The 21,295-nt window shown below is 36.9% G+C and overlaps 2 protein-coding genes across 2 annotated transcripts in view; one reads left to right on the top strand and one right to left on the bottom strand.

The window, feature by feature from the left end:
• Positions 1-3,789: 3,789 nt before the first annotated feature.
• On the top strand, positions 3,790-13,713 carry LOC128986788 (protein YIPF1-like). The gene is made up of 3 exons (XM_054407310.1): positions 3,790-4,634; positions 10,610-10,745; positions 13,124-13,713. The coding sequence occupies exons 1-3, from the start codon at positions 4,050-4,052 to the stop codon at positions 13,291-13,293; spliced, it is 891 nt and encodes a 296-aa protein (XP_054263285.1). The 5' UTR covers positions 3,790-4,049; the 3' UTR covers positions 13,294-13,713.
• A 1,650-nt stretch (positions 13,714-15,363) lies between these two features.
• Positions 15,364-21,295, bottom strand: part of LOC128986263 (dynein axonemal heavy chain 3-like) — a 62,499-nt gene continuing 56,567 nt past the window's right edge. The window contains exons 53-56 of the mRNA XM_054406528.1: positions 20,540-20,748; positions 17,306-17,516; positions 15,973-16,086; positions 15,364-15,644 (exon numbers count right to left, since the gene is read on the bottom strand). Of these exons, the coding sequence (XP_054262503.1) occupies positions 15,462-15,644; positions 15,973-16,086; positions 17,306-17,516; positions 20,540-20,748 (717 nt within the window). The 3' untranslated portion in view covers positions 15,364-15,461. The remainder of the gene's footprint in view (positions 15,645-15,972; positions 16,087-17,305; positions 17,517-20,539; positions 20,749-21,295) is intronic.

A 21,295-nucleotide genomic window follows, 5' to 3' on the forward strand; every position in this document is an offset into this window, starting at 1 on the left:
TCAATGATACGAATTGTTACTTGCGGTATCCAAAGTCAATGATACGTCGGGTTCACGTAAACGAATTGTTTAATTGGAGTATTCAAACTCAATGGTGCATTTGGTTCTTGTCTACTTGCAGGATCCAAAGCAGTGGTTCATTTGATTCACATAAATTGAGTGTCTATTTGCAGTATACAAACTCAATTGTACGTAGGCCTAGATTTGGTTCACATAAATGGAATGGCTATTTGGATTATTTAAAGTCAATGGTGCATCAGCCTTATTCCGCCGACCATAATTATTGGTATTTCATTTTGTAGTAAATTATACTCAATGATATTAAACCGATTGTTCTTCCCTTTTTCTCTGTACGGTATTTGTAATATGCTATTTATTTAGATGATTCGTTGACTAAAATATGTTGCGACTCTTTTTAATTTTTATTGTTATCTCGCAAATGATGACATGGCAATCAATTAACCCATAAGGCCCATGTTAAATTTCCAAAAGTTTGAATTCACGTAGAGAAAAGCCCTGTGGTCCGATTTGTACCATTTCAGATTCATACCATCCCATGGTCGGTTACTATGATTGTGTTAAATTTGTTGCAGATCGCTTCAGTCGAGGAGTATTTGTAAAACAACAGCAGGAGTGTAGTATAAGAGCTTCGCTCGCTTCGCTTCGCTCCGCTCAATAACACCATTCAGAGTTCTACGAGTTTTTGCCTAACTCTCTCCTGTAGAAAGTAGCCTACACATTGTCTACAAATTGGCTAAATAACTTAGGTACGGTACTTTATAAAAGCTGGCAGCCTTTTTACGTTGAATTAAATTGTAAGCTTACCTTTTCCCGTACATGGGCAGATTGATTGTTAAAAATTAACCCTTTAAATTGGAATAGGACTGTCATGTAAATTTTGAGTATTTCCTTTAGTTAATAATATTTTAGTTGACTCTTTTAAAATCATCAGAAATTATGACTGTTATTAGTTTTTAAACAAGTTATTTGTTTAAAAATAACTCCTGTACTTCTTTGCAATTGCTCGATTTCGAGCAACATGTACACTAGTTATAAAAAAATACACAAATACTGCCTCCAAAACAAAACAGCTGTTACAATACAACCATAGACTAGGAGTATGTTTTATCTATGATACAACCCTACTTGCGATGTTGCCACGTTGAAGGCCGCGGCCTGGAGTTAAAGGTGGCCGTGGTACAGAGCACTAATAGCACTACTTTGATACTTACTTGATACTTGATAATATCCCACTGGAAGCGTATCTACGCCGTGGTCGTCAATGTATTATATTTACTCTTCATTTCTCTTATTCTGTTACTCTTCCAGGAATTATTTTACATTATATATTTTCTTCTCTACCAGGTACATTTTTAATTTTTTCTTCAGGCCATTTTGATCTTCATTTTTTAAATTTTGAGGTAAACTATTGTATAATTTTATGCACATGTGATAGGGACTTTTTTTAACTAATGCTGTTCTTCTTTTGTGCTTGTCTGGTGTTATAGTTGTGAATACATTTGTGAATATTGTTGTTGATAAAACATTCTGGTTTGGCTTTAACAGTAACGGCACATTCCAGAATATAAACTGCTGGTAGAGTTAAAATGCCAAGTTCCTTGAAGGTATCTCGACATTAGGTGAGTATCTCCCATTTTTAAAAGTGGTGAGTAGTCCGGTTCTTTCCTATTGTAAAATTGAATTAGACTGGTTTTTGAACTGTTAAGTGCCATTTTATTATTTGCGCTCCAATTAACCATTTTATTAATTCCTTCCTGAGTTTTCCTTATAACTGTTATACGGTCTTTCCATAGGTAAGATGCCCCACATCATCTGCGAACATCAATAGTTCCTCGTCCTGGATCTCTTCAGGCAAATCATTAATATACAGAAGGAACAACACTGGTCCGAGATTTGGTCCTTGCGGGACTCCTGTGTTGATACAGTCAGAGATATTTGATTTAAAAGTCTTTATAACATTCGTCTCACTGGTGTTTCTAATATTTACAATTTGGTATCTGTTTTTAAGAAATGACATTATCCAGTTTAGGGGATAATGAGCACTAAAATAATGAGCAGTAATATATTACAATTCCCTAAAGTTAGAGTTATAGCATGTTCTGCAGGATAGGACAAAATTAAATCAGTTCAGTGAAATGAACGGATATATGCAGCCTAATACTCTAAGCCCTTGATACCTGAGCGCCAGACCGTTGATACGCATGGATTGGGTCATATTAAACTAATTTCCGTACTAATATTCACACTGTATACATTCATACACAAAAAGAAACACAGAAAATGAACAAAGGGGTTACTCCATGTTACACTTAGGGGTGAGTGGTGTGCACTAGTGCTGGTGTCTAGGGCAAAGTCAAATAGTGCCCCCTCGTCCTCATGAACTACAACGCTCACGGTGGAGGCATATCCCACCCCCTATGTCCCTGTGCCCTGTAGGATAGGAATTTCCGCGCAGTGCTCACCATTTGGTCTCTTCCTTGCTCTTCACAAGTATATTTCTGGCACAACATACCAGAGCTGAACACGCACGGTTGTCCCATAAGCGTGTTTCCTCACTTATCTATTTTTGTTACTCCACATAGATGATGTGTAAAACAGGGTCATACGTATAAGGACCCATGGTAACGTTTTGAAAATTTAACATACATGCAATTTAAAATACTTTCTCCATATATTATGGTAGGAGGAGAAAGTAAAAATGTATACCTCTGGTACATTTGCCATGTTATTAGGAATAATATGTGAAAACAAAACAAGCAATTTAGGCTACACAAACTTCGGTTAAAAGTCAGATCCAGTTTTCTAGTTAAAGTCAATGCTACTTTATCTAGATTTTGAAGCCAACCTGACTATATTTTGTTTGTCTAGGATTGAAGATACATTTATTACAATTTAAATTAATTTTACAGAAAAGAGGATAGTTCAATTAATTAAGTCATAAGTCATTTATTCAACCAGATTTACATAGTTTACATGCATTGGTTTTGTCAATTATAGTAAGTTAATACATCAAATATATCAAAAATTCCTTATACTACATGCCATAGATATTTACATTTGGTTTACATTTAATTTTTTTTTTTGGAAATTCACCCATTATGCCCATGACTGCCCGTCAGCAACAAACTCAAGGACACGGTAGTAGCATTTAGATTAGTAATTTCCGGAGATTTTTTTTTTAATGACATGGTCTGACTCAATTTTTAGATGTTTCGGCAAAGCATTGAAGAGCAGGATTCCGTTATAATATTGATGTTTCTTGAAATATATAGAATTGAAAGATATAGAATTCAACAATAAATTTGTCATTTATTTTGTTATAGTTTTAGTTTTTGTTGAATGTCTTCACACATTCTCTTATGACTTACTTACTTAAACTAAGACCCTATACTTGCACCTGAAATCGTTTTACTTATTACTTTAGGTTAGGCTTAAGATGATCACGACATTAAGCACGGCCACCTTTTCTGGGGCCGTGCATTATGACTCACCCAAAAACCAATGGTGATTGACTGAAGGGCTTTCGGCTTTGAGCCCTAGACCTTGGGGACTAAAGCCCCGTGCTTAACCAGTAAAATAGCTCGCTCCCCAACCTTTTAATATATTCATAAATTATATTGTTTGGCAGAAGTCTAGAAAAATTATTTCAGATAGGAACTTTGGTATAAAAAATACATGGCTGGTAGGAAATAACGAAACGTATTTAGAGGGATGGTTAGGTTGGTTCCCTGATCGTTGTTGTGTACTGCCATCGTCATGTCAGTTCAGTAGTCGAGTGACGAGTAGTCTGCCTTCTGTCAAGAATCAGTTCAGTTGTCGTCTGTTATTCTTCATTGATTTATAATCTATAATATTGTTTAGGGTTTAATTTTCTACTTTGAGGTGAAGGTTAAATAGGCTATATTTAATTGGAATATAGGCTATCCAATTTTCTAGAAAAGTGAGTGGTTAGTCGGCATTGAATCATTTTGATGTGATACTCATCTTCTTGATCTGTCAAGTACTGTAGGCCTAAGTTAGCTAAAAATATGGCTGCACCTAATAGGGGAGATAAACTGATTGAAATTGATTCCCCTCCAGCTTCATTTTCTACTCAGTTACATTTTCAAGAGTTTACCTCTAATGATCTTGGCGGCGCAGCAAAATTAGAAGTTCACAATTCTCATACTCTTACTTTCAACCAGACTCCCCAAACACCAGGAGCATCCACAGGTGCATCTAGTACACCGATTTACAATGAAACCTCCGAAAAACCATCCTACTCTATTTGGAGCCTTGAGTATTATCAGCAACTTTTTGATGTAAATACAGACCAGGTTGTTGAAAGGATACTGTGGGCTATGGTGCCAAAGCCAGGGGTTAATTTCCTTCAACAGCACATTCAATCTAAACCAGATTTGTATGGACCATTTTGGATATGTGTAACTCTAGTATTTACAATTGCTATCAGCGGTAATTTAGCTAACTACCTTCAGACAGCTGCAAGTATGCACTACCACTGGAAATACAACTTTCACGCCGTCACATTGGCAGGAACAGCTATATTTGCCTATGCATGGCTACTACCATCTTGTTTATGGGGATTTTTGAAATATCAAGGTGCACTTCACGAGGTGAGTTAGTGTATTACACTAAAATCATATCCTTATCAACCTAAAATCATTCACTACTTTCATGCCTTAAAGCTGACCAGATTTAATAATTGATCAATAGTGTTCTGTATGTAATTAGAACTAATAATAAATGTATTTGTAAAAGTACAATTTTAACCAACTTTATTCAACACAAATTAAAAACAAAGTGAAGAAGTAAACATTATAACCAGCTGGTGATAGTTATAAAATAAATAATCAATAAGTAAAGATAGACATTTAGGATGTAACACTTCCCCTTCTTAAGTGAGCTTCATAAATTGAGTCTATCCACGGGGTTATGTGTCCTTTTTGAACGTCTCACTGTAATAGCGGGAGTTGGTGCCACTGGAACATCTGATATGTTGTGATCGTTGGCCTCTGGAACATCTGATATGTTGTGATCGTTGGCCTCTGGAACATCTGGTATGTTGTGATCATTTGTTATGTGGTTTTCGGTTGGTATGTTGTGATCATTTGTTGCGTGGTTTTCGGTTGGTTCCTCTCTGACTCCTCCAAAATGGACTCCTCCAAAATTTGTTGGTATGAATACTTGATTTTGCTCATTCCTTAATGAAAACTCACACAAGTTTCGCCCTGAACGTCTAATTTGGTCTTGATGACGTCTGATTGTGCCACTGCTTGTGGATATTTCATAATTTCTTGGTCCTTCTTTTCTATTGATCTTTCCAAAGCCCCATTTGTTGCAGGTCCCATATAGGCGGTAAGCAACAGGGTCTTGAGCTTTAAATGATTTTTGCCTGTCAGAATATGATTTTGAGTCAAAATTTTGGTCCATTTTTTGTGACAAATCAGGATACAATAAGTCAAGTCTTGATCGAATTTGACGTCCAATAAAGAGATGTGAAGGAGACTGTCCTGTAGTACTATGTGGAGCTCTTCGATAGGCCATTAAATATCTCTGTAATTTCAACTCAATTGAGCCTTCCTCAAAGTGCATGGCTCTGATAGTATCTTTCAAGTCTTGTACATAGCGTTCTACTTGGCCATTAGTTGCAGGATGGTAAGGTGCTGATCTCTTGTGTCTAATTCCGTTAGATTGAAGAAATTTTTCAAACTCTAACGAAACAAATTGCCTTCCGTTGTCTGACACTAATATGTCAGGGATTCCAAAAGAGCAAAAGAATTTCCGCAAAGCCTCAATGGTTTTATGTGAATTTATAGTTGTAAGTGTTACAATCTCTGGCCATTTACTGTAGGCATCCACAATTAGGAGAAAATAATGGCCATAAAATGGTCCTGCAAAATCAACATGAACTCTTTGCATAGGCCTTGAAGGATATTCCCAGTGGTGAACTGGTGCTTTGGGTGCTTCATGTTGTACTCGTTGACATCCCAAACAATTTAAGGTCATATTCTCAATGTCTGCATCAATTTTAGGCCACCAAACATACGAACGAGCTAGTCCCTTCATGCAAACTATACCCACATGAGCCTCATGAAGTTCTTTCAAAATTCTTGGACGAAGTTGTTTGGGAATCACCACACGATTCCCTTTTAATAAGCATCCAAGCTGAATTGACCATTCTTGTTCGTTAGAAGACATCGGGTGATGTATTGGCTCCCCTCTGATTAGTGATTGATAAATATCTCTAAGATCTGGATCAGATTGTGTATTTTTTGCTATTTCTTCAGCTGTGACAGGTAAAGTATAGATTTGTTCTATTTCATGAACATCGGCTGAGTCAATAACAGCAGCTTCTTCAACATTTTTAGGTAGTCTTGAAAGTGCATCAGCATTAACATTATCTTTGGTTGATTTATACTTTATGTCAAATGAAAATGCCTGAAGGAATATAGCATAATGTTGTAGTCTTGTTGCGGCCATAAGTGGTATTCCATTTTTCGGTCCAAATATTGATACCAGGGGTTTGTGGTCTGTAACTAGGGTGAAATGACGTCCATAAAGGTATTGGTAAAAGTGTTTAACTCCAAAATAAATTGCCAGGGCTTCTTTTTGTATGACACTGTACTGTTTTTGTGTTTGTGATAGTGTTTTGGAAGCAAATGCAACAGGTCTTTCGTTTCCATCCGGAAACACATGAGAAAGAATTGCCGAAATTCCAGATTGACTAGCATCTGTTGCTAGAATGAGTGGTAAGTGTGGGTCAAAATGGCATAGTATATTCTCTGACATCATTTCCTCCTTCACCAATTGAAAATCTCGTTCACATTCTTCAGTCCAATTAAAAGGTACATTAGCTCTTGTGAGATTAATAATAGCTTGCATCTTTTCACTTAAGTTTGGAATAAACTTTCGATAGTAACTTATCAACCCAAGGATTTGTCTAACTTCTTTCACATTACTTGGTCTCTTCAGGTTTCTTATTGCTTCAGTAATATGTTTACTTTTACTTATTCCCTTTGACGAGACATGGTAACCAAGAAAGTCAATCTCTGGTACAAGGAATTGAGATTTAGAAACATTAATGTGTAAATCGTTGTCTTTGAACCGATTTAATACAGCACGGAGTCTTTTCAAATGTTCTTCCTCACTGTGGGCTGTTATTTTGACATCGTCAAAGAAAACATCAACACCATCAATACCTTGTAGAATATTTTCCATTGCTGATTGCCAAATAGCAGGTGCACTTGCAATTCCGAATGGTAGACGATTTACTCGATATAGACCTTTGTGTGTATTGATTGTGAGCAATTCTCTGTATTCTTCTTTCACTGGCATGTGTAGGTAAGCTTCGGATATATCAATCTTTGTAAATTTAGTCGAATTACCCATTCTGGCCAAAATATCATCAATGCGGGGCATGTTGTGTTCTGGTATTACCAAATGGGGATTGAGGGTTACTTTGTAGTCTCCACACAGTCTGATATTCCCATTTGCCTTCATAATCGGTACAACTGGAGTAGCCCAAGAACTCTGATTCACCTTTGTAATTATACCTTCTTTTTCTAGTCTGTCGATTTCTGCACTAACTTTTGGTAACAAAGCATAAGGTAGTGGTCTAGCTTTTTTAAAAACTGGTGTAGTGTCAGGCTTTAAGTTAAGAAGTGCTTCTCCCCCTTTGAAACTTCCAACTCTTGGTTCAAATATGGATTTAAATTCCATTAAAATATCGTGTACTTTGGGATTTGAGTGTTTAACTCTATTCAAGTCAGCTCCGTGAACGTTATTTATGTCTGACCAATTTATTTTAATCGATCTCAGCCATTCCCTACCAAATATCGTATCTCTATTACCATCGACTATATACAATGGAAGATATTTGGTTTGGTTACCGTAACCAACCTGAACAATGGTTTTACCCAATGGAACAAATTCATTTTTGTTGAAATCTCTTAATATTATGTCTGGATTCATTAAAGGTCTGTGTTTTGGAAAAAACTTGGAAAAGTTACTTTTTGACATCAAAGATACCCCTGCTCCTGTATCTAGTTCAAACGGAATAGTTTTCCCATTTATTTTTATGTTTAACATTATTTTCCTAAATTTATCTTCTGATGTATTCATAGAACAAATGTCAATAACATTAGTTTCCTTATAGAGGGATCTAACAGAATTGTTCATATTTTGTTGTAGAATTATTTCACTTTGATCTTCCAATGAGTCTGTTATTTGTTTTACATTTCTTGAAGTAGTGTTAAATGTAGTCTTATTTTGTCTTTGCAATTTGATAGGTGCATTAGGATTCCTAAAACAAATCTTTGCTAGATGCCCTATTTTTTTACAGAAGTTACATGCTGTATTTTTGTGTTTGCATTCAGATATATGTATTCATGTAACTCTCCACAACGGTAACATTGTTTAAGATTGGTACTGTTTTTATGTTTTTGAAAACTTTTCTGTTGTACAACATTTAAGTTAACCGGCAATTCATTGTTTTCATGATTGAATTTTGATTGGATTGTTATTGAATCGTTTTGAGCCTTTTCAATTACTTGAGCCATGTCTACAGCTTTTTCAAAACTCAAATCACTGTCACTTAGAGTAATTAACCTTGCCTGTATTTTTTCATCCCTTAGCCCGAGTATGAATTGGTTTCTCAGGGCTTTTGACAGAAATGTGCCAAAATTACAATATCTAGACAACTTTCTAAGATCCAATGAAAATTCAGAAACGTTTTCTCCTTCATATTGGTGTCTACAATGAAATTTGAATGTCTCTGATACTTCATTTGGTTTTGGTGTAAAATGTGAATTAAGAGTTTGAACTAATTCAGCATAGGATTTAGTTATAGGTGATACAGGATGCAATATATCCCTAAGTTTACTGTAAGTGTCTGATCCAATACAGTGAAGTAACGTAATTTTCTTTTTGTCTTCCGAAATGTTGTTATAAATGAATGATATCTCTAGTCTTTCCATATACATTTCCCATGTTTCATATCTTTCATTAAAGGGTCCAATCAATGCTGAGTTAATCATTTGAATGTTTTGAGATGTATTTGAATTACTTGTACTCACCTCCATCGTCGCCAAATTGTTCTGTATGTAATTAGAACTAATAATAAATGTATTTGTAAAAGTACAATTTTAACCAACTTTATTCAACACAAATTAAAAACAAAGTGAAGAAGTAAACATTATAACCAGCTGGTGATAGTTATAAAATAAATAATCAATAAGTAAAGATAGACATTTAGGATGTAACAAATAGGATGGTCCGTAGGTTGGTTAGCTTGACTAATATCAAAACTTACAAGCTTGTTCACAGTGTCATCAAACGATTAATTGTCTCATTCAATTAAAAGGATATATAATCGGGAAGAGAGCCTTGCCTTTAAAATTGAATTATGCTCCCGGACTAATAGTTGTAAGCTCGGTAAAGACTGATCTAGTTACGTTGGGGTTTTAGAGTTAATTCGAGTAGGTACAGTAATATAATAGGCCAATGACAAATTGTGGTTGGTTCCATAATCAAACTTTTCATACAAATATTATAGGCTACCTATTATACATATATGTTATAGTAGGTACCATATACATAAACCTACCGTATGGGGTAATTCTGAGCAATTACTTGGTCAACCCCAATTTTTTTCATATTTTACTACGGTCATCAGGAGGTTCTCAGAAAGCAAGAAACATATAATTCAAGCCCCGCAAGGCCATCATACAGGTTGCCGAGCGATAAGAAGGTTCAAAGTCCAAGCGATAACAGTGGCTTGCGGGAGACGCGCGGAAGGCCAGTTGTGACAGTACCGTTATGGCTATGGCTAGTGGTTCCTCCGACAATCCTTTTCTATGTGACGCCATTTGTTTCGGGCTATCGGTGAAGTTTACAACGGGGAATCGGCGCAACAGAATGTTGATCCAGTTGCCGCTGACTCGGATGACGACGTTGAACCTGGCAATTACTGAGGTAATTAATAACCTAACTTAACCTAACCTAACCTAACCTAACCTAACTTATTATGTTTTTTTAGTCTCAAATACATCTCTAAGGCCAATTTTAACAGTACCGTTACGTTACGTTAGGTTTGATACTACTAGGTTTGATACCAAACTGTCATTAAAATGTTATTGAATGCTCTTAAGTTATCTATCAAGGGGAAAGGGTTAACCCTTAAAAATAGTTTAAATAATTTCTAGCCTGAATTGTTTTGAAATCAATAGTTAGGTTTATAATTATAACCTAACTTAACCTAACCTAACCTAACCTAACTTAACCTTGCGGGGCTTGAAATATATGTTTCTTGCTTTCTGAGAACCTCCTGATGACCGTAGTAAAATATGGAAAAAATTGTTGTTGACCAAGTAATTGCTCAGAATTACCCAGTATGGATTCAATATCCTATTACTTTTATTTCAGGGCCGAATAAAACTTTAACTTGTGCCCTGTTTATTTTATATGCAAACCTGTACACACATATGAACGGGTAATGAATCAGTCAGTTATTTGTTAACTAGGTACCTACTTTAGTCAAATTCATTTTGCCATCCGTACATAACTTAGTTGAATGCTGTTTTTTTTACAGGGGGCCATTACGTTGTTAGAGCTGCTTTGTGTTTATGGCTATTCACTGGCCATTTACGTTCCTGTCTCTGTACTTTGGGTCATCCAAGTTGGTTGGCTACAATGGCTTTTGCTCATAGTAGGAGCAACTATGTCAGGTAAAATACATCTTTGCATTAGCCTATTCTACTTTAAAGAAACCTATATCAACACACCTTAAAGCTAATTAGAGTTATGAACCAAACTGTCAGCCTTATAAAAAGTAGATTCTAAATAGTAAAATATGATACCCTACAGTATAGCATATAAAATGTTTCTAACACCATGGCATAAACCAACCAAACCTATTTAGGGCCACAGGGTGAAATTATTGTCTGAAAACATCAGAGTTTACAACGAATGTAAAATCAGTACCTAGCCTAGTACTTAGGCCTACTTGATTTCTTCATCCTTGATCATCAAAAGTTGGATTGTTGTACGTTAAACTACACTAATAAACTTTAAAAATCACTATAAAACTTATGTAGTTTCATCTTAACTGACAGATGTGACTGTGACTTTAGAGAAGGCCTGCTGAGTAAGCTCTGGCGAAATACACATTTGAATGGTTTCGGCTCTAGGGCGCGGACACCTGTCGGTAAAGTGTTTAACAGTTTGATCGCTAGCGAAAGCGAATGAAGAGTGTGACTAAGCTGACAGTGAGGTAGTCCCCTCAAATCAACATCAGTTATTTGATGACTCTTAGTCCCCTTTATGTAGTTCTTGACCAGCTAACTTTAATCCCAGTCATTAAAATGTTATTGAATGCTCTTAAGTTATCTATCAAGGGGAAAGGGTTAACCCTTAAAAATAGTTTAAATAATTTCTAGCCTGAATTGTTTTGAAATCAATTAGTAATAAGTAAAATAGATTCAAAGTAAATAATATAGCAGTGAGAAAGAATTTTTCAATTAACCCTTTGGGTGCCAGAAATTTATTTTGGTACTTTCCAAAAAGTGCCAGAGTTTTTTTACGAGGTATGTCTGAAAAGTGCCAGGATTTCCGTGGGGGCGAAGCGTAGTGCGCAAGAATAAAAATCGGTAAAAGTATAAATTTTCATCCTAAAAGTGCCATGGTATGATATATTGTACCTCGATTGTATGAGAAATCGATTTAAATTATCGTTGTTTTATAATACCAACCAAGTCAACCGATATGCCCATTAAAACTCACATGATCGAAAGTTGCGCCGGGCCGATATATCGTTGCAATGTATTTTTCTGTAAGACTACCGACGACGATATATCGTTGTGATGTATTTTTCAGATGTGTTGTGCAAAACGATATATCGTTGCATGGCACTCAAAAGGTTAAAGAAATAACAAAATTCGATTCAATTCAGGTCAGTTTTTGGTACATTATTTATTTTAAGTATTTTTGCTTCTAGTCACTGATGCACATTTTGTGTTCCAATCTTCAGATGAACGATAAATATTAAAAACTAAATGTTATGGAAGTTTTCAGATTTTAACAATTAATTACAAAATAATAGTTTGACTTTATTTTAACTGTATTACGCAAAACTCTCCGATTAAATATAAATTAGTCAGGCCCCGACGACTCTGTAGGGATTTTTATATTATATTTGATACTTCAATCGCCACACATTAATTTATTTTACAAGACCCTTTAGTTACAAAGTTTAAAATTTAACACGAGTAGCTTTATCAAATTGGCCGAGATAGAATACTCGTCTGTCCTACAGAGTCAGTCAAAAAGTTAGGCAACCTATTTCAAAACACTCTAAAGAAGGCACGGATGATAAAGCTCCAACTGAGCATCTGCAGAATTTCCTGAGCGCTTCTAGAGCTCTGAGCCTTCGATTAAATGGAATAAATTGATTTGTCAAAACCTATGATAAGAACAACTTTGTATCGACCCCTGAATTTTTCTTGGCTCCTTCTGAGCACTCCGGGGAAGAAATTTGAGTGTGGCTGGTTCTAGGTGTATGCCTAGCCTGACTTTGTGAATACTAGTTTATCCCCCCCCCCCCCCCCTAGAATTGAACGTCACATCTCTGGCAGGTATGGTGAATGTTTGTTCACAATATGGCTTTGTGGCATTATGACAAGCACCTGTTGAGTTGTGGGAGATTTACGTCCATCACTAGTTTGAATGATTTATATTAAAATACTAACAAGAACACCGCAGTGAATCATCTGAATAATGATGGTCCAAATCTGTCAGTTTTAAAACAATATATGAAATAGAAACCAGCTCTCAGCTCTCTCAATGTATTATAAAACCGGCAACAACATGACCACACACTCGTCACGTGCCCGTCTCCATTGTGCTATTGTGTGAAAAAGCAATAGTTTCACAAATACCTACACACAGCAACATTTAGTTCTTCATATTTAGTGTATACCCTTCTGATGATCATACCCTTGTTGTGAAATGCATATCTGTGACTACAAAACATCATCAACCCTTTTTCATAAATATGTGCACCTTCATTGTTGTAACTTTCAGTCATACAAGTTGTGTTGTTGTGCAGGCTATGTGCTAGTGACTGCTATATGGCCTGCTATCAGTCAGCGCAGTATGGTGCTTCTGGTAGTCATTCTTGGCTGTCATGTGTTATTGGCTGCTGGCTTCATGCTGTCCTACTTCCATGCCTCTCCGCCCCCTCTAATGCCTGAGACTCCTGCTCAGCTACCCACTTAGTCACCGGGCAGGAGTGGCACAATAAATGCAACAATATACAAATTTGAAAGTAAAACTTTTTAAATACATTCCTCTCTTTGTTAATATGCATTGTTTTGATATTTAAAAATGTATGTCTAGTTATTCCATTTTTTAATATATTTTTTTAGATACAATAACATATTTTCAACTATAAAAAAAAATTAAATACTATGAATATTAAAAGAGTGGATTAATGTATCACTCTTCTTGTAAAAAACTTAATATCCAATTTCTATTGTTTAAATATAACTACGACTAACAGTGCTACTTAAACGATTGAAAATTATTAACAGTTGCTTTTTACGTTGCAGATATTGTATTTTATAAATAACTGGATGTATATTATTTGTAAAGTGATTGAAAATGTACACTTGTAAAATAAAGGAAAATCCACCTATATGAACTGGTTTTTATCTTCTGTTTGAATTTTCTCTGATGTCTCAATCTCTAACAATTTCTTTTGATTATACCGGGTGCGGCAAAAGTCAGCGTACCGCTGCAGACCGGTAAGCGACATTGTTTATATCTCACGCTATTTTTATCTCTTATCTATCTCTAATCTAACGTCAAGTCATGTTTTATTTTGCCTTCGTTTATTCTTTATCGAGGATTGTTTGTTTTGGCAGTATACCACCTGTGACTGTGAAGTGAAGTTGGTGAGTGTAGTGTTTGTTCTATTAACACATACATCAGTGTTTATAATTATGAATCGCAAACTATCTTAAGACCAACAAGTATTTCTTTTGAAAAATTTGTGAAAATATGATCGTGATTATATGGATGTTATTGCAGCATATGAACTACAGTTTCTTGGAACAAAACCTCCTAAACGTGTTTTCGGAGAAACCTCAAAGTTTAGAACATTTAAAAGAATTGATAATGGAACATTTTGATGTTATATTCACACCACAACTATGTAAAAGAATCTGCAAATCAGTGTTGAAATGGTGCTACATGTGTATAGACAATGGTGGTGGTCACTTTGAGCAGCTTCTCTAATAGGTACTTACAATAATACTGTTATATAGTAATTTTTAATACTAACCGTAGTTTAGCTGCACTTTTGGTACCCTGACTTTTGCCGCACCTGTATATTATACAGGGTGTCCCGGAACTCCCTACCAATATTTTAGGATGTTGCTCCTGGGTAAGAAACATACCTTAATATCATATTTAAATTGTCCGGAAGTCCTTAGTTACTCACACAGCCGCCATTTTGTTTTTTTCAGTTATTAATTTTTTTCTAAAGAATGGTTAAACATACGAAATGGAAACTTTGCATGAACATTTATGACAACCAGACTAAGCTACAAAAAAATTATGACGATTTTTCAAATTCATAAAACAAAATAGCGGCCATTTTAAATTTTATAAAATCAACGGTTTTTGAGTTATTTAAGAAACAAAATTTTAAATGGCCGCCATTTTGTTTTATGAATATGAAAAATCGTCATAATTTTTTTGTGGCTTTGTCTAGTTGTCATAAATGTTCATGCAAAGTTTCCATTTCGTATGTTTAACCATTCTTTAGAAAAAAATTAATAACTAAAAAAAACAAAATGGCGGCTGTGTGAGTAACTAAGGACTTCCGGACAATTTAAATATGATATTTAGGTATGTTTCTTACCCAGGAGCAATGCCCTAAAATATTGGTATAGAGTTCCGGGACACCCTGTATAATAGGCCTAGTCAATTCTATAAGGATTCTTGCGGTCGCTGCACTTAGTATGGCGGCTTTATAAGTCATGTATTTTCGTGTGGCAGTCTCAGCGATAGGCCTAGTAGCCATCCTAAACACCAGGTACTGCAAAACATTCTTCTACCTTTTTCTTACACTTGTTTGCTAATTTTAACTATACCAAAGTCCAAATTCAAATCGTTAAGTTAAAATTACGAATCTATCAAAATTATTAGGTTACAGAAATAAGCAAAATCTACTCATGTCGCAAAGGCAGTCTCACAGCCCGCATAACCGTAAACATGATGTTCTAGTAATTTTAGCATCACTAATTTCTCTCATAAGTATAGGTTGGATCAAGAAAAGACATGTCAGATTTAAGTAGGTTGTCAAATTAATAACATTTTTTTATAAATGTACAAATAGTATAAAAGTATATGCTAGACTAGATGTAATTAGAATTTGGTTGTTAGTCGTCCAACTGGCACAGAGACGCAACTCCTCGGTTGATCCAGTGGTTCTCAGACTTGTTGGACGGTAGACGGATGTACATGACAAAGTTGGTAGAGTGTCCGGTGGTAGACAGTATACCTCGCCTTGCACTCGTCTTGTATATGGGGCAGTTGTAAGTGGGCTCCTCCACTAACTTGGCCTACAACATAAAAATCTGTTGAGATCTGCAAAGGTGTGGCAATACTGGAAATCTGGCAAGTTTTCATCACAATGAAATGTAAAAAAAAAAAACATCCTCACATTAGATTTGATTCGTAAAATCTGTCTCAAATTAGAAAATCGTTTGTACTAAGAATATGTCTAAGCATCTGACTCGCACTTAAAAAATGATTCCACTAATTCCTACTTATCTTAAAATATGCCTAAGCTGTATGGCATTTTATGTATGTAAGGTCTATGCATTAAACACATTTACTATCAAGAAATGCTACTTATGTTTCTAGGACATAAATTAAGAGCTACATTACCTTTTCGCCCGGCTTGAACCATATAATAGGCAGCGTGTCATACAGAATTTTGTTGTAAGATTCATCGATTAGTTTAGTATTACGATTCCATCGTGCACCCTCGATGAACAGCCCCTTTAACATAAATTAGGGGTCAATCAGGAAGGGAAAATAGCATTTTATAAGTAGACATTTAAGTTATTTAATGTGTAGTAATCCACTGCATAAAACAATCTGCTGCTTTTAGGTGTTATAACTTATTAACTTAATATATTACTAAACAATTTAGGAAGTAAGTAAAAAACCATAATACTAATCATGGCTAATCAACCTAATCTGCATTTAATATTTAACAACATGTAAAAGATTAACCAGAAAATAAAAATTGCCTTATTAGTTTAACTAAATCAGCAAAATGATTTGTAAGACTTGTGATTTATTGTTTATTTATATTTTTATATCAACTTTAAATGCTGATATTTTTCTTGGTTATACTCACACAATAAATTTGCACTAAGTATAAAGTTTGACAAGTTTTCTCAGTGATTTTGTTAAAAAACGCAGGAGTAAAATAAAATAGTGCAGTCAGCACTAGGAGAAGTTTACCATGCAACTGCACATTGCAGACTTGCCAAGTGAAATATTGTTAGAATTTTTTTTTCATAAGTCGACTTACCTCCACCATGACTCCGAATTCCTCCTCTTTATATTTTTGCTGCATGAAAGCAATTATTGTACATTTATAGATTACTGAACAAATCTAGCTGTTAAACTAAAAATACTTGTTACAGATAAATTAGCTACAAGAAGGTAGGTACTAAATTGACTCCCATACAACAAATGATCTTCTATCAAGTAATACAAAAATTATGTCAATTAATATTACATAAACAAACTTGCTTTGGACAATAAAAAGTGTACGGTTTTTTAAAGGTTTACTGCGGACATTTTCCATCACAGTGGTGATATACAATAATGGAAAATGTCCGCAATAAACCTTTAAGCAATATTAGGTAACTCATCATCACCAACAATGAACTTAAAACAAAGAACATAGTGAAAATTCTGTAGCATAAGTATATGATTCAGTTTGTTATGCCACATGTGCTAGTAACTCTACAATAGCACAAAACTAATCTGCTAGATTACAGATGTTTGTTACCCTAAATTGCATTAATGGTTTGATGACCACCCTACATGTCAATATTTCATGGATGGTAATAGTTAGCATGGTTACACTACAATAGCATAGAATTAATCTACAATAGTACTGAAGGTTGTATAAGTTTACCTAAAATGCCATAAATGGTTTTGATAGTTACTTTACAATAGCATGTATGGTTTGGATAATTACCCTACAATAAACCCCAAATTCAGGTTCTCTAGGAGCGTCAGTTTCATAGTGAGTGACTGTGAACTGGAAGCACATCTGGTCGATGGGGATCTTCTCCCGGCGAGCAAAGTTCTGCAGCACTCCAGTCAAAAAAGACTGTGTAAAAAAGAACCCTGACAGCCAAAACACTTTTGGAGGCCCATAGTCAATCCACTTTTGGAGAAACTGCATTCTGATGACAGACAAATTTCATAATTGTATAATGATTTAAAAATAATTACATGCTACACAAAACAAAATAGTAACAACATGTAAACCTTGTATTTGGCATTATATCACACCATATTATTATCATATCATTGCTTTTGAAAAAACTTCATCTAGGTGTGTATTTTGAGCTGAATACAAGGTCTGTTAAAAAAGTATCCGGCGTTGTTCACGAAAAGCATATTGACGAATTTGTTTTAACATTTGATCTCATTCAAAATAGTCTCCTTGCAACTTCACACACTTATTCGAGCGCTCCTGTAACTTTTGGAAATAAGCATGGAAATCTTCCTTCTTAATGCACTTCAGACGAGCTATCACATGCATTATCTCATTTCTGCTCTGAAATCGGGCCCCTTTAAGCGGTTTCTTACAGGTAGAGGGAACAGAAGTCACACAGTGCCATATCCGGTGAGTAGGGTGCCTGTTGTAGCATTGTGAATGCATTTCAGCATGTCTTGAGCAACTTTAAGCCGCAATTCCTTCTGTTCATCAGTCAAGTTCTTTAGGACAAATTTTGCAACAACTCTGCACATAACCAAATCTTTAATTAAAATTGAATGATCTGAACCAATACTGATTCTAACTTCCGTAGCTAGTTCACCAACAATAACACTTTTTATCCACCTCACTTATACTCTTAACTTGATCATTAACTTCATCATTTCGACTTGTTGATGGTCTCCCAGATCGAGGTTCACTGTCCACCAAAGTGCGGCCATCTTTGAATCTGTTGTACCACTCATTTATCTTTGTTGCACCCATAGCGTCTTCTCCAAAGGCTTGCTGAATCTTAAGAATCATTTTGAGCTAGGGATCACCCAGATTTTGGCAAAATTTAATCCAGTATCGCTGCTCCCCCCCTTCTGTCATCCTCCTTAGCACAAAAAAACGACAAGCACTACGTACACAGTTTAACGTTTGGCGGCCGACAAAGAACTGACGCCATGTTAAGGTCACGTGACGTGCTTAACAGTTGCCTTGACCTAAGTGCTAGGCTGCAGTTCAATGCGGTTGTCGGATTACTAGATAGTAAGTAAAGTTGGATACTTTTTGAACAGACCTCATATGTAAGCAAGATGAGCGAGAGCGTAGGCTGGATTGAGATAATCTGTGTAGCTTTGTTCCTAAAAGCAGCAGATTCTTAGCCTGGATTTTATTAAAAGCCCAGGAATCAAGGACAGCTGGGCCTGGTTACAAACCATCAAAAAGCTACTGACCTTTTCATAATTGAACGGGCGACCTTTTGATTACAACTAGGCAAGCACTATTTGGTTTTGTGTAGTTGTTTGAAACTAAAGTCTTGGCTCTTTGGACAACACTATGACTCCCTACACTGCATACATTACGTTTTACATACCTATTGAGGCTTGAGAGAGGGTTAGGACTTGGAAAAATTAAAAGAATTAATTCTTAACCAACGGAGGTCAACACTGGTGGCACCCAACCCATCACCATACTGGTGTACACCTCCTCTAGGTCCTTGGACATGACTATTGCACCCTTCACTGCCTACATCACGTTGTACATACCTGGTGAGAAAGTCACTGATGTAGCTGCCAAGAGGCTTGAGAGAGGGGTAGGACTTGGAGGCCCACACTGCTGGCACCCGACCCACCACCATGCTGGTGTACACCTCCTCTAGGTCCTTGGACATGACTATTGCACCCTTCACTGCCTACATCACGTTGTACATACCTGGTGAGAAAGTCACTGATGTAGCTGCCAAGAGGCTTGAGAGAGGGTTAGGACTTGGAAAAATTAAAAGAATTAATTCTTAACCAACGGAGGTCCACACTGGTGGCACCCAACCCATCACCATACTGGTGTACACCTCCTCTAGGTCCTTGGACATGACTATTGCACCCTTCACTGCCTACATCACGTTGTACATACCTGGTGAGAAAGTCACTGATGTAGCTGCCAAGAGGCTTGAGAGAGGGGTAGGACTTGGAGGCCCACACTGCTGGCACCCGACCCACCACCATGCTGGTGTACACCTCCTCTAGGTCCTTAGACATGACTATTGCACCCTTCACTGCCTACATCACGTTGTACATACCTGGTGAGAAAGTCACTGATGTAGCTGCCAAGAGGCTTGAGAGAGGGGTAGGACTTGGAGGCCCACACTGCTGGCACCCGACCCACCACCATGCTGGTGTACACCTCCTCTAGGTCCTTAGACATGACTATTGCACCCTTCACTGCCTACATCACGTTGTACATACCTGGTGAGAAAGTCACTGATGTAGCTGCCAAGAGGCTTGAGAGAGGGTTAGGACTTGGAAAAATTAAAAGAATTAATTCTTAACCAACGGAGGTCCACACTGGTGGCACCCAACCCATCACCATACTGGTGTACACCTCCTCTAGGTCCTTGGACATGACTATTGCACCCTTCACTGCCTACATCACGTTGTACATACCTGGTGAGAAAGTCACTGATGTAGCTGCCAAGAGGCTTGAGAGAGGGGTAGGACTTGGAGGCCCACACTGCTGGCACCCGACCCACCACCATACTGGTGTACACCTCCTCTAGGTCCTTGGACATGACTATTGCACCCTTCACTGCCTACATCACGTTGTACATACCTGGTGAGAAAGTCACTGATGTAGCTGCCAAGAGGCTTGAGAGAGGGTTAGGACTTGGAAAAATTAAAAGAATTAATTCTTAACCAACGGAGGTCCACACTGGTGGCACCCAACCCATTACCATGCTGGTGTACACCTCCTCTAGGTCCTTGGACATGACTATTGCACCCTTCACTGCCTACATCACGTTGCACATACCTGGTGAGAAAGTCACTGATGTAGTTGCCAAGAGGCTTGAGAGAGGGGTAGGACTTGGAAAAATTAAAAGAATTAATTCTTAACCAACGGAGGTCCACACTGGTGGCACCCAACCCATTACCATGCTGGTGTACACCTCCTCTAGGTCCTTGGACATGACTATTGAACCCTTCACTGCCTACATCACGTTGTACATACCTGGTGAGAAAGTCACTGATGTAGCTGCCAAGAGGCTTGAGAGAGGGGTAGGACTTGGAGGCCCACACTGCTGGCACCCGACCCACCACCATGCTGGTGTACACCTCCTCTAGGTCCTTAGACATGACTATTGCACCCTTTACTGCCTTTATCACGTTCTCCAGCGACTTCTTTATCACACTCAACAACCGGTTGAACCGGATTGCCTCCTGGAAACAACAATATATTATTAATCCTGAATCGGTTTTTTTATAAACCTATGTTTCATCTGCGGGTCTGGCCAGATTTGTGTTAATCTTCATTTTATTTCAATATTTGTAATAGCTGTTAGTAGGTTGTTGAATGTTTTGTTCTAGAGTTATTTTTTGCCTTAAGATTTACTGTTCCTAGGTCAGCAAAATGATACTCAACAGGGCCGATTTACCGAATAGGCAAGGTAGGCATGTGCCTAGGGTGCGAGGCAATTGGCTTTTTTGGGGGGCGCCAAAAAATTGGAAAAAAGAAAAAAATTGTGGCCGTTTTTGCATGCGATCGCGGTAAACTGATAATCCCTTGCGGCCGTGAAGACACCTTAACAGTCTCCCACAATTGCGGCAAGATGTTAATTATTTACCGCGGTTGTATATACGTCATCATCGTCCGTCTCCCGCGATCGCGTCAAAGTTCTGACTATTTCCAGCGGATGTGTGGACATAATTATCGTCTTCCTTGATCGCGGCAATATATGAACACATCCCGCGGTCGTGATGAGATTAT

The sequence above is a fragment of the Macrosteles quadrilineatus genome, unplaced genomic scaffold (genome assembly GCF_028750875.1).
Source record: "Macrosteles quadrilineatus isolate MER2022 unplaced genomic scaffold, UCM_ALF_1.0 Scaffold_2__2_contigs__length_208266976, whole genome shotgun sequence".
NCBI classification, from domain to species: domain Eukaryota; kingdom Metazoa; phylum Arthropoda; class Insecta; order Hemiptera; family Cicadellidae; genus Macrosteles; species Macrosteles quadrilineatus.